Source organism: Amphiprion ocellaris, chromosome 8 (genome assembly GCF_022539595.1).
Source record: "Amphiprion ocellaris isolate individual 3 ecotype Okinawa chromosome 8, ASM2253959v1, whole genome shotgun sequence".
Lineage (NCBI taxonomy): Eukaryota > Metazoa > Chordata > Actinopteri > Pomacentridae > Amphiprion > Amphiprion ocellaris.
Window position 1 is genome coordinate 287,824 of NC_072773.1, and position 14,672 is coordinate 302,495.

The 14,672-nt window shown below is 46.7% G+C and overlaps 1 protein-coding gene across 4 annotated transcripts; it reads left to right on the forward strand.

Annotated features, from left to right (window-relative positions):
* Positions 1–96: 96 nt before the first annotated feature.
* On the forward strand, positions 97–13,963 carry hcfc1b (host cell factor C1b). 4 transcript variants are annotated; one of them, XM_055013223.1, is made up of 22 exons: positions 97–659; positions 1,343–1,620; positions 3,792–3,952; positions 4,019–4,209; positions 4,294–4,378; positions 6,071–6,177; positions 6,317–6,496; positions 6,578–6,793; positions 6,872–6,966; positions 7,048–7,158; positions 7,641–7,862; positions 9,567–9,665; positions 10,831–10,978; positions 11,056–11,171; positions 12,317–12,452; positions 12,561–12,682; positions 12,815–12,965; positions 13,078–13,163; positions 13,254–13,379; positions 13,460–13,526; positions 13,607–13,726; positions 13,822–13,963. In XM_055013223.1, coding segments are annotated over exons 1-22 (3,000 nt in total). In that variant the 5' UTR covers positions 97–478; the 3' UTR covers positions 13,824–13,963. The 4 variants fall into 4 exon arrangements, with proteins under 4 accessions (XP_054869198.1, XP_054869199.1, XP_054869201.1 ...); XM_055013224.1 differs by having other exon boundaries at positions 6,872–6,927; XM_055013226.1 differs by having other exon boundaries at positions 98–659; positions 1,343–1,491.
* Positions 13,964–14,672: the final 709 nt, after the last annotated feature.

Genomic DNA, 14,672 nt, shown 5'->3' on the forward strand with positions numbered 1-14,672 from the left:
TTCATATTGTACAGAGGGGTCAGACTGCAGGCTGCTTAAAGCTGACTGGACTAAATTAATTTATTTTATTAATTCTGGACCGAGCGGCAGCTGTTAGCCGTTAGCCACCTAGCTCCGCGGCTCTGCGTGTCTGACGGCAGCCTCCGGAGCTTCTGTCCGTTAGCCTGAGCAGCTACCGGCGGCTTCCTACCGATTGTCCGCTGCCTCACACCCCGGTGCTCCGTGTCAGACTAAGCAACCGGTCGGGTCTCCCGAGGACGGAGTTTGTCCTCCGGGTTTAATAAAAACAGTCTGAATTTCAGTACCGGTGCCAGTCAGGAGCTAGTTAGCCGCACAGAGCGCTCCTGTCCCATAGCTAGCCAGCCCCTAGAGCTACTTAGCGGGCTAATGCTATTCTAGAACCCCCTGGAGCCTCGACTGAATTTGGAGTTTCATCCCCCACCAAGTGTCCGGAGGAGCGGACTGAGGCCGTGACGTCATGGCTGCCGAAGCAGCGACCCCGGCGGAGCTGCAGCCCCGCTGGAAGCGCGTCCTGGGCTGGAGCGGCCCGGTTCCGAGGCCCCGGCACGGACACTGGGCCGTGTCCATCAAGGAGCTGATGGTGGTGTTCGGTGGAGGGAACGAGGGGATCGTGGACGAGCTGCACGTCTACAACACTGGTATTAATTTTATTTTCATGTCTGTGAAGAGAAGCTCAGTAGAAGCTAACGGCTACGAATCTAACCCTGCTAACGAGCTAAAGCAGTCAGTGAACTGAACTTAGTGTGTGCTGCCTTAGCCTGCTAGGCTAGGTTAGCCTAGTTTAGCTAACGAGTTAAAGCAGTGTAACTTTACTCTGAACTTTGTGTGCTGTTTTAGCCTGCTAGGTTAGGCTGCTAGGCTAAGTTAGCCTAGTTTAGCTAACGGGCTAGCAGCTCTGCTAACATGCTAGCAGGATTAGCAAGTAGCTAAAAGCGCTGGCAGAGACCGAGAGAAATGGCGCGTTTTTACTGAAAACACTTGTGACATCACAAAGCCACGCCCCCTCCGCTGCACAACGGGAAGCACTAAACAACAAAACACCGATAAACAACAGAAACTAACAGGACAAAATCAACATAAATGTTTTTTGTCTTTCTTGCACTTGGAATCACCTCTTTATTGGCTGATTGGTGTTTTTATTGTTGTTATTGGTGCACTGGAGTTACACGTTAAATATTTTTTATTGTAAAGCACCGGCAGGATTTCAAACTCTCCTGATAGTCCTTTAATGTAAAGTGTGAACAACTGGATACCTTTAACTTCCTAAAGGTGAATATAGTGTCTGTTTGTCTGTCTGTCTGCCCGTCTGTCCCCCCTCCAGCTACCAACCAGTGGTTCGTCCCGGCAGTCCGTGGTGACGTTCCTCCCGGTTGCGCTGCTTACGGCTTCGTGTGCGACGGGACGCGGCAGCTGGTGTTTGGAGGGATGGTGGAGTACGGGAAGTACAGCAGCGACCTGTACGAGCTGCAGGTAGATTACCTGCGAGGGGCGGGGCCTGCAGAACCTGATGACCAATCGGGATCTGAGACTGATTGGTCATCAAACTATCAATATTTTACATTTTCATACAAAGTTCTACCTTCATCCTGTTCCGTAGAGGTGGGTCCAGATTTATCCCTTTCTAATGGACTTTTTCAGAACTTCATCAGTCCAGCACATAGAACCATGACATTTAGGAGGAGAAACACATCTGAGTTCTGATAGAAACTGACTCCAGAGACTGTCTTATATAGGAGGTATTCATAGTATGAAGGTAAAACCAGACATGTCTTCATTTATTATACTGAAGTTGTAGATTTAAAAAAACAGCTGATTTTAAGGAGGACAGATGGGTTCAGGTGTGTTACCGGTAGTTCAGGTGTGTTACCGGTAGTTCAGGTGTGTTACCGGTAGTTCAGGTGTGTTCTGGTAGTTCTTTCTTTCTTTATCGTTTATTTCATTCACCATAAACAAATGCAACATGAATACATATACAACAAAAATATTTGAATGGAAGGGTGGCAGAAGGAAGTAAAAAACGTATAAAGTCTGCCCCCTATCAGCATAAAATCACTGACAAGTCATTGTCCAGTTACACTGTTGAACACAGCCATCTTTCGAGAGATTCAGCAAAACATAAAGCAAGTTTTCTGCTACACAGCAGTGTCATTTTTTTTTTAGTAATGAAGCTTTTAGACTTTTCTTACAAATAAAAATGGACTTGGAAGTTTTAATTTTCTCACCTAGATTCTTCCACAGACTGACTCCTTGGATTGAGGCACATCTTTCCTTTGGTTTTTTTCTAAATTCTGATGTTGAAAAAAATTCAGTTCCTCCTAATTTGTATCTACTTTCTCTCTTTTTGAATCTGTTTAGTAAGTTGTCTGGTAATATTTTTTGGTGAGCTTTATACATAGTTTTGAGGAGGTTATGTTCTACCAATTCATTCAATTTTAATGTTTCTAATTGTATAAATATTGGATTTGTATGGGCCCTGTGCCCACTTCCATTTATGACTTGAATGGCGCATTTCTGTAAAAGGAAAATTGGTTCAATGTAGGTTTTACAAGCACTTCCCCACACTTTAGTACAATAGGTCAGATATGGAACAATCAGTGAGTTATACAACAGAAACAAAGCACTCTTATTCAGCGATTCATTGACCTTATGTAACACAGCTATGGTTTGGGATACCTTTGTTTTTACATGCTCTGTGTGAGATTTCCATGTCAACTGTTCATCAATCATTACACCTAAAAACTTAATCTCATGTGTCCTTTCAATCTCTAATCCTTGTATAAACAATGTGGCATCGATGTCTTTCCTTTTACAACTAAAAATCATATATTTAGTCTTACTAATATTTAAAGATAGTCTGTTGGCATTGAACCATTTCATAATTTTCTGAAACTCATTCTCTACAGTTTGTAGAACCTCGTTTATATTTTCTCCAGAGTAAAATGAAGTGGTATTGTCCACAAACAAGATGCATTTTAGTAAATTAGAAACAGACACAATATCGTTTACATAAAGAAGAAAAAGTACTGGTCCGCGGACTGATCCTTGGGGTACCCCAGAAACTACACTACAGTTTTTGGATCATATGTTGTTAATTTTAACAATAAGATTTCTGTCTTTTAAATAACTCGCAACCCATTGATGAGCTACACCTCTTATACCATATTTATATAATTTCTGCAATAATATCTCATGGTCTAGGGTATCAAATGCTTTTTGTAGGTCTACAAAGACGCTAATGAAATAATGTTTTTTGTCCATGGCATTAGTAATTTCCTCAGCCAGTTCCATAATTGCTGTAGCGGTTGAGTGATTAGAGCGAAATCCATGTTGGCTATTACTTAAAATTTTATATTTATCAATATATTTATTCAATCTGATCACAAACAATTTTTCTAGAATTCTAGAGAGCTGTGGAAGTAGTGATATGGGTCTGTAGTTCGAGAAATCATTCTTATTCCCTTTTTTAAAAAGTGGAATAACTTTGACTATTTTCATACGATCTGGAAATATCCCTGAAGTGAAAGACAAATTACAGATATATGTGAAAGGCTCGATAACAACATCTACGATTTGCTTTATCAGTGTCATATTCATATCTGTATAATCATTTGATTTTTTTATTTGCAAATTTATGAACAATGGTCAAAATTTCACTCGCTTGTACGCTCTCAAGTAAAATACTGTTTACATTATTTTGTAAAATTACGCCATCAAAGTTAACATTTGGGATGTTCCGGTAGATCAGGTGTTCAGTACCTGTGTTTCTTCAGGCCAGTCGCTGGGAGTGGAAGCATCTGAAGGCCAAACCTCCGAGGAATGGCCCGCCCCCCTGCCCCCGCCTTGGTCACAGCTTCTCTCTGATTGGCAGCCGCTGTTACCTGTTTGGAGGACTGGCCAATGACAGCGAAGACCCCAAGAGCAACATCCCCAGGTAGGAAACACTGAGCCCTGCTGGTCACGGTGCGGACCCCCGTCCTCACCTGTCCTCCGTCCTCAGGTACCTGAACGACCTGTACTGCCTGCAGCTGCGTCCAGGCTCCGGCGTGGTTGGCTGGGAGGTTCCGGTGGCATCAGGTGAGGCTCCGCCCCCCAGAGAGAGTCACACGGCGGTGGTGACGAGCAGCAGGCTGATCATCTACGGGGGGATGAACGGCTGCAGGCTGGGAGACCTGTGGTTCCTGGACATAGGTGAGACACCTGAACTCACCTGTTGGTCTGCTACACACTGAACCATGCTGACCTCTGATTGGCTCTGTCTTCATGATGTCACAGACTCTCTGGCGTGGAGCAAACCAGTCCTCAGTGGGATGGCCCCCCTCCCCCGCAGCCTGCATTCTGCCGCGGCCATCAACAACAGGTACGACTCAGGAACGCCGATGGTGCAGGTGACTCACCTGAGGGCCTAACCCTAACCCCTAACCCCCACCCCCTAACCCTAACCCTGACTTTGATACACCTGAGTCCAAGTTACCGGGTATCATGAAGGAGTTCATCAACTTTCTTAGTTGACTCAGACTTTCTGCTTCACTCTGTTCACATTAAAGCAGGTTAAGGAGTCATGTGACTCTTCTGCAGTAAACGGACCAATCAGGTTCCTCCTTCAGTCAGCAGGTAGTTTAATATAGAGCTAGGAGGAAAATAAAATGAGGACTTTAAAGTTCTGCTGCTGTAAATGATGCAGGACAGGAATGCTACTAGAAATCTGATCATCATGTTAATATATTGATTTACTGATCAATACAGCTCATTATTGATCACTGACACATCAGAGCTGTTACACTTTAAACTTCATAGATTAAACAGGATGTTTATTAAAGTGTATTCAGGTCTGACTTCATCCCATAATGCAGGAAATCACTTTTACTTGAACCAAATCTAAATAACTGAATGTTATTGATTGAATAAATACCAATAGATGATCAATGATCTGATCAATGATCTATCAGCTGCAGGACCAGCATAGTAAATGGACCAAACATTAAAACACATTTATGGGATGTCTGCATCAGCAGCTGGGTACATGCAGGTTTCCATGGTAACAGGATCCATCCAATATGTGATGCTGTAACGGCTTCATTCAGTGGTTTTAGGAACGTTCAGATCAGCATCAGTTACCATGAAGATCTAGCTCCTCAGCATCAGTTACCATGGAGATCTAGCTCCTCAGCATCAGTTACCATGGAGATCTAGCTCCTCGGCATCAGTTACCATGGAGATCTAGCTCCTCGGCATAAGTTACCATGGAGATCTAGCTCCTCGGCATCAGTTACCATGGAGATCTAGCTCCTCGGCATAAGTTACCATGGAGATCTAGCTCCTCGGCATCAGTTACCATGGAGATCTAGCTCCTCGGCATCAGTTACCATGGAGATCTAGCTCCTCGGCATCAGTTACCATGGAGATCTAGCTCCTCGGCATAAGTTACCATGGAGATCTAGCTCCTCGGCATAAGTTACCATGGAGATCTAGCTCCTCGGCATAAGTTACCATGGAGATCTAGCTCCTCGGCATAAGTTACCATGGAGATCTAGCTCCTCGGCATCAGTTACCATGGAGATCTAGCTCCTCGGCATCAGTTACCATGGAGATCTAGCTCCTCGGCATCAGTTACCATGGAGATCTAGCTCCTCGGCATAAGTTGCCATGGAGCTCTAGCTCCTCGGCATCAGTTACCATGGAGATCTAGCTCCTCAGCATCAGTTACCATGGAGATCTAGCTCCTCAGCATCGGTTACCATGGAGCTCTTGCTCCTCAGCATCAGTTACCATGGAGATCTAGCTCCTCGGCATAAGTTACCATGGAGCTCTAGCTCCTCAGCATCAGTTACCATGGAGATCTAGCTCCTCGGCATCAGTTACCATGGAGATCTAGCTCCTCAGCATCGGTTACCATGGAGCTCTTGCTCCTCAGCATCAGTTACCATGGAGATCTAGCTCGTCAGCAACAGTTACCATGGAGAGCTAGCCAGGTATAAAGAGAGACACCTTGATGACGTTGGGAGGAACTGCTGACACTAACCTGTCCTCACCTGTCCTCACCTGTCCACAGGATGTTTGTGTTTGGACGTTGGGTTCCTCTGGTGATGGATGAAGTTAAAATGGAGACTCATGAGAAAGAGTGGAAGTGCACCAACACAGTGGCCTGCCTCAACCTGGGTACACACACACACACACACACACACACACACACACACACACACACACACACACACACACACACACACACACACACAGAGAGAGAGAGAGAGAACTGCTCATTGGCTGTCTCCTCGCCTGTCTCCTCACCTGTGCTCAGACTTGCTGTGCTGGGAGACGGTACTGATGGACAGCGTGGAGGACAGCGTCCCCCGAGCTCGGGCCGGTCACTGCAGCGTGGCCATCAACTCCAGGCTGTATGTGTGGAGTGGCAGAGACGGATACCACAAGGCCTGGAACAACCAGGTGTGCTGCAAGGACCTGTGGTACCTGGAGACAGGTGAGGCTCCCCACATACACACCTGAGGACAGCTGAGGACAGGAAGCTGTTTGTTTACCTGTCCCACCTGTGCGTCCTCAGAGCGTCCCTGCGCCCCGTCCCGGGTGCAGCTGGTCCGGGCCAACACATCGTCTCTGGAGGTGAGCTGGGGGCCATCTCAGACCGCTGACACCTACCTGCTGCAGCTGCAAAGGTACAATGTTCCTGCCTCACCTGGATCCAGCCCCGCCCTCACCACCACACCTGGAGCTCCGACACCGGACGTCCAGAGTGCCCCGTCGGCCGCTACAGCCCCAGGTGGGTCTCACAGCTGCACAGGTAGATGCAGGACAGGTAGACGAGACTGTTCCTCACCTGTCAGCTGTGTTTCTGCAGCCATCCTGAAGGTGGTAGCAGCCCCAGGCTCAGTGGGCAGAGCCTCCATCAGTATGGTGAGACAGGCCACGCCCACATCTCCGGTTGGCACACCGGTAAACACACCTGTATGACTCTGACCTCACTGACATCACAGCTCTCACTGCACCATGTGACGCCTCCTTCCTGTCTCTCAGCCAATCAGCAGCAGTCCTCAGATGAGCGGCATGGCTGCTCTGGCAGCTGCAGCTGCAGCAACGCAGAAGATCCCTCGGTCCAGGAACAGTCCAGGACCCAGCAGCGTGAAAGTGGTCCAAACACAACAACACAATAACCGCACACAACGCCACAACAAAACACAAACACAACAGCAACACAACAACACAGTAACAACACAAGAACACAGTAACAATAACAAAATAACACAACAACACAATAACAACACAACAAAATAACAACACAATCACAACACAACACAACAACAGCACACTAACAACAACAACACAATAACAGCAACTACACAACGCAAGACAATAACAACAAAACAACACAATAACAACACAGCAGCACAAACACAACAACAAGACAATAACAACAAAACAAGATAATAGCAACAACAACAAGACAACAAGACAATAACAACAAAAACAACACAAACACCACAACAAAACAACACAACGACACAACCCCACAACACAACACACACTACATCAACACACCTGTGTTGTTGTTGTGTGTGTGTCAGTATCAAGTGTGTGTGTTGGTCTCAGGTGTTTCTTGCCCTCTGCAGGTGAGTAACCTGGCCACTCAGATGTTGAAGACAGCAGCTGCTCATGTGGGCGGGACCTCTGTGGTCTGTGCCCCCGGGACTCCCAGCCGACCAATCATCACAGTCCATAAGTCTGGCACAGTGACGGTGGCTCCACAGGTGGTCACCACGGTGATGGGCGGAGTCACAAAGACCATCACGCTGGTGAACAGCCCTCTGAGCGCGGGAGGGGGCGGAGCTCTGGTGAGTGACAGAGCAACATACCTCCAGCTGACCAATCAGAGCAAAGTGAGCTGTTCATTAGGTGGAGCTTAAAGAGACCGGAGCTGCTGATGAAATTAATGAGCTGAGTTTGGCTCCTGATGACAAGTCGGGTTTATTTTATTAATTTAAGCATGAAAACACATTAGATTCCTAAAAAGTCCTACTGAATCCCAGACTGAAACGGTTGAATTTATAAAACCTTCCAGGTGATTTCCGTCTTGTAGCAGAATTCATCCAGATTCTCAAATTAGAAGCACAAATCTAACAGCATTTATAGTAAACAGGAATCACAGGAGAACGTGTAATTTATTCACTTTAATCCCAGGATCAGCTTTCCACCATGTAAGAAACACAGAGTCCAACCTTCCAGAGACTAAAAGCCTTCTGGAGACAGAAACAGATCTGCTGACGTGGACCTGAGGCCTTATTCTTTAATCGACTACAGCTGCTGACTCCTCTGATCCAGTTTAAATAGAACCGTCAGATTCACTCATTAGACTCAAACACTGCAGGGGGAAAGTCTGAGGAGCTCAGCAAAGATCTGAAGAAGAAAATCATTGACTGGAACCAGTCAGCAAGTCACTTGGAGCCGTTTCAAAGCAGCTTCAGATCCAGAATCATCTGTTTGTCAGAATAAAGTTCATGGTCCAGGTGTATTACTGCCACCATCAGGAAGAAAACACAAACTATCACCTGCTGCTGAGAGACGATTGGTCAGGATGGTCAAGAGTCAATCAGGAACCCTCAGAAAGCAGGTCTGAATTAATGAGAAGCTGCTGGAACACAGCTGTCAGTGTCCACAGGGTTTTAGAGGATCCATGAAGAAGGAAGTTCTTCCTCTAGAACAGTGGTTCTTAACCTGGGTTCGTCCTATCTGCATGATTTGCAATGCCAAGTTAAGCAATTCTAGTCTAGCACCGGCAAAACTAAAGGAACACTTCCTTAAGCTACATGGAGATGGGGAATACAAGAACACAAGTGATGTTAATGCACGGTTCATTTTGTGCACCAGTAAAACATATAACTATGTCCTGAATTTGAAAAAAATCATATTTTATTTTTCAATAAACAAGGGTTCGGTGAATGCACATATGAAACTGGTGGGGTTCAGTACCTCCAACAAGGTTAAGAACCACTGCTCTAGAAGCAGAACCTTAAAGCTCCACTTATCACATGGACAAACATAATGTTCTGGAGGAAAGTTCTGTGGTCAGATGGAAGAAAAACTGAAGGTGAGGCCTTTAACCCCAAGAACACCAAACCTACCATCAAGCATGGAGGTGGCAGTATCGTGCTCTGTGGAACTGGAGCTTTCCACAAAGTAAATGGAATAATGAAGAAGGAGGATCACCTCCACGTTCTTCAGGAGAACCTAAAACGTCAGCAGAAGGTTGATCTTGGACACAGTTGGACGTTTCAACAAGACAATGAGCCCAAACACACATCAGACATGGTAAAGAAATGGTTCCATCAGGCTGGAATGAAGGTTCTAGACTGGTCTCCCCAAAGTCCTGACTTAGACCCATCAAGAACCTGTGGAAGTTACGTAGAAGTAAACCAGTTGTGTCTGGTGTGATGCTCTGATCTATCTGGTCTTTATGTGTTGTTTAATGTACCTGTAGTCACATGATCAACACTCAGCCAGTCATGGACTGGATATAAAGACGGATCACTCTGTTTCAGATTGGTAACCTTGGTAACATGGGAAAAGTCATGTCAGTGGTTCAGAGCACAGCTGCTACTGGTCAACCTGGGAGCAGCCCAATAACCCAGATTCTCCAGGTACTCCTCCTAACGTGTATATATATATATATATATATATATATATATATATATATATATATATATATATATATATATAATATTATATTACAAGCTGCCTTTAGATGTTTTTTCAGGATGTTTATTCATTTAACAAATACTGGAGCAGCCGTCAGCACTGAACCCGTCTTAACCAACATGTCTTCTAGATCCCTCACAGAGGTCCAATATAAAGTATGAAGAATGAGGCAGCACTTCTGTTGGAGAATATTTGTTCAGTGAATAATCAATCAGTTCCCTCCTGAGAACCTCCCGGTTCTTCATCTGCTGGAACTTTATTAATGATCAGAGTTCTACCTTCAGACTGGGAATATTTCCAGAGTTCCAGGTCCTTGAAGTCCATAGAGGAGAACGTCCCCTGGAGAAAGTTCTAGAGTAGACCTACTGACAACTGGACAGTTGTCGGTAGGTCTACTCTAGAACTTTCTCCAGTTGTCGGTAGGTCTACTCTAGAACGTTCTCCAGTTGTCGGTAGGTCTACTCTAGAACGTTCTCCAGTTGTCGGTAGGTCTACTCTAGAACTTTCTCCAGTTGTCGGTAGGTCTACTCTAGAACTTTGTACGGGGGACGTTCTCCTTTCCTGCTTCCAGTCTTTAAGTTTAGTCTCACTTAGAACATTCCAGGTCCTTGAAGTCCATAGACGTGGGTCCAGATTTCTCACTTTTTGATGGACCTTTTCAGAACTTCATCAGTCCAGCAGATAGAACCATGACATTTAGGAGGAGAAAGACGTCCGAGTTCTGGTAAAAACTGACACCAGATCAGTTTAAATTCATCCAGGTGTCTCAGTCTTAAGACTAAATCTGACTTCGGTTCAGTTTCTCTCTAACCAGCTGTGATCATCAGTATTATGCGATGTATTCTAGTGATCATCAGTATTATGGGATGTATCCTATTGTGAACAGTTTAGAGTCCTACAAACAATCACTGGTTCCCTGGATGTGGTTCTGGTTTATTAAGGTCGCTCTGGGTGAACTCTAGTGTTGGTCGGTGGTTGGTCAGAACCGTTAGAGACGATGGAAGGAGGAACCAGGATTCAGTCTGAGGTGAAATATTCCTAGTCTGAAGGTAGAACTTTGTTTCGTTAAATAAAGCAGCAGCTTATCTCTAAACCCTGTGTGTGCAGACGAAGGGGGCTCTGTCTCCAGGAACCGTCCTGAAACTGGTGACGTCTGCAGATGGGAAGCCCACCACCATCCTCAGCACCGTGCAGGCCGGATCCAAGCCCACCATCATCAAGACCATTCCAGTGTCGGCGCTGCAGGGGGCAGCAGGTACGGCACAGACGCAACTGAACACACCTGAGCTGGGTTATGTTTCAAGGGACTGAATGAAGCTCCTCCCCCTACAGGTGGCAACAGTCCAATCACCTTCCTCACCACCAAAGTGGGGAAGCCAGGAACGGCCGGAAAAATCATCACCGCCATCCCCAAGATCTCTGCAGCCGGCCAGCTGGGGGGCACACAGGTAGCTAACACACTGGTAGCTATCACACTGGTAGCTATCACAGGTAACACACACAGGTAGCTAACACACTGGTAGCTATCACACTGGTAGCTATCACAGGTAACACACACAGGTAGCTAACACACAGGTAACTATCACAGGTAACTAACACACAGGTAGCTGACATATGGGTAGCTATCACAGGTAACACACACAGGTAGCTAACACACAGGTAACTCACAGGTAGCTAACACACAGGTAGCTAACACACAGGTAGCTAACACAGGTAACTAACACACAGATAACTAACACACAGATAGCTATCACAGGTAACACACAGGTAGCTAACACACAGGTAGCTATCACAGGTAACTAACACAGGTAACACACAGGTAGCTAACACACAGGTAGCTATCACAGGTAGCTAACACACAGGTAACTAACACAGCTATCACACAGATAGCTATCACAGGTAACACACACAGGTAGCTAACACACAGGTAGCTATCACAGGTAACACACACAGGTAGCTAACACACAGGTAGCTATTACAGGTAACACACACAGGTAGCTAACACACAGGTAGCTATCACAGGTAACACACAGGTAGCTGACATACAGATAGCTATCACAGGTAACACACACAGGTAGCTAACACAGGTAACTATCATAGGTAACTAACACACAGGTAGCTCACATACAGATAACTAACACAGGTAGCTAGCACACGGGTAGCTAGCACACGGGTAGCTAACACAGGTAACTATCATAGGTAACTAACACACAGGTAGCTCACATACAGATAACTAACACAGGTAGCTAGCACACGGGTAGCTAGCACACGGGTAGCTAGCACACGGGTAGCTAACACACGGCTAACTAACACAGGTAACTATCACACAGATAACTAACACACATGTAGCTATCACAGGTAACACACACAGGTAACTAGCACACAGGTAACTATCACACAGATAACTAACACACAGGTAGCTAGCACACAGGTAGCTAACATACAGGTACATAACACACAGGTAGCTAGCACACAGGTAGCTAACATACAGGTACATAACACACAGGTAGCTAGCACACAGGTACTTAGCACACAGGTAGCTAGCACACGGGTAGATAACACACAGGTAGATAACGCGTGCATGCGTGTTCAGGTGGTGCTGAAAGGAGCTCCAGGTATGCCAGGTAGAATTCTCAGGACTGTCCCGATGGGTGGAGTCAGGCTGGTCTCACCTGTAGCCGTCGGCGCCAAACCCACCGTCGCCACAGTGGTCGTCAAGGCAACCACAGGTGAGTGCAGGTGTTCCTCACTTCAGGTGGAACTCATCCACAGTTCACCCTCAGAGATACACATGGACAGGTGTGTTTTACAGGTGTGTGTCTGTTGTGTGTCTGCAGGTGTCTCCACGGTTTCTGGCGGTAACGCCTCCCTGGTGACGCCCATCACCACCTTGGCAACCATCGCTACATTGACCAGCCACGTCACCACGGCAACCGCAGCCGCAACAGGACTCCAACAGGTAATTCACCTATAAACGGCCTCAGCGTAATACTGCAGTACTCTAGTGTAGTACTGCCAGTTATACTACAGTATTCTATAATTACTTTGATGCAGCAGTATTTTCCTGTGGTAATACTGTGTCTGTCTCCAGGTGACTCTGGCCACGCCCCCCAGTGGCGCCGAGCCTCTGGTCCAGGATCTTCCCGCCTCCATCATGGCATCTCCGACCTCACAACAGTCCATCAGTACTACAAGTACTTCTACAAGTACTACTGCAGAGGGAGATGCAGGAGACACTGCAGGTACAGGAACAAGTACTACTACTGGAAACTCAGAGAAACGCAGTACTGCTATAGGTTAATACTGCAGGAGTAAGAACCAGATGGGTTAATGACGTCACTGATGATGTCACAGTGATGCTGGTCTGCTCCATCCCGCCCTGCGAGACGCACGAGACGGGGACGACCAGCACCGCCACCATGACTTCAGCGAGCATGCAGGTAAGCCCACAGAACCAGAACCAGCTGCTTTATTACTCACCTGTCGGAGTGCTCAGGTGAGTGACCTTCAGGTCCCCTCTTCCTCCTCAGGTGAGTTCAGACCTGCCCTCGGCTGTCAGTCTGAACGGGTCCACCTGCTCCAACCTGCCCTGTGAGACGCACGAGACTGGAACCACCAACACTGCCACCACTGCTGGGGCAGGAGGGGTCCGACGGGTGAGAGCACACCTGACCAGGACAGGTTAATGGTGAACACTGATTGGTTGGAGGTGTGTTGATGTGTGTTTGTGCTCCAGGTGTGTTCTAACCCACCGTGTGAGACATGTGAGATGGGAACCACCAACACCGCCACCACGGCCACAGGTAAGCTGCTCTCAGCTGGACTCACCTGGACAGGGTGTGTCATGTGACCAGAGTCTAACAGCTGCTCTGTGTGTCTGCAGCTCAGCAGGGTGGACACAGTCTGCAGGGAGACTCTGCCTCTGACCCTGCCCTCTCCTCAGCAGCCAATCAGAGCAGAGCTATCACCACAAACCACGCCCACACCTGGACCATCCATCCCTGTAGGTGACACACACACACACACACACACACACACACACACACACACGTGCACATAAGCACACAAATGATGATATTGTTGTGTGTGTGTCTGCAGGAGATCTCCTCATTGGTCAGAGAGGATGGGGGGGAGTCTCTGGAGGCCATCACCATGGCGATGGCAACAGGTGAGGGGGAGGAGCCTATGCAGATGGACAGCCAATCAGAACATGTGATGTCATCAGCTGCGTCAGTGTTGCAGACTCATGCGGAGGAAAGCACACAGGTAACACACAATTCAATTTTATTTATATAGCGCCAACTACAGGTCAAATTGTCTCCAGACGCTTTCCAGAACCCAGATGAACCCCCAGAGCAGCACTAAGGAGACAGTGGCAGAAAAACACCCTTTAACAGGGAAAAAACCTTGAGCAGAACCCAGTTCTTCATGTGGGGGACCCATCTGCTGCTGGAAGGAGGGTAGAGAGGGACAGAAGAGGTAGAGAGGTGGAGGGATGGGAGAAGAGGGGGGTGGGGAACAAGGAACATATAACATACAGTTGGATACATGTGTGATCAGATAGATGATACATACAAAGTAGAAGCTAACGTAAACTGATTCATAGTTTCCTGTTCTGGTGTACAGCTCTGGCATTTAATATACTACATATATAGCTGGTAGTAACATTCAAACAGTAACTAGATGAGCAAATCAAGTATAGTGAGGGTGATGCAGAGTAGATTGGTGGAAATGGGCAGCTGGAAGCAGTGGGCTGGAGGAAGGTCAGCAGCAGCAGCATCCCACAGATGGAGATTAGGCCAGTTGGTGGGAGAACCACCACAGATGTGAAGCATCCAGCTCTGGGATCGGGGACACTCGGAGAAAGGACACAGGGAGAAACAGAGTGAGTGTAATGCAATAATGGTATATATATATATTAAATATAATGGTAGATAGAGAAGGGCTCA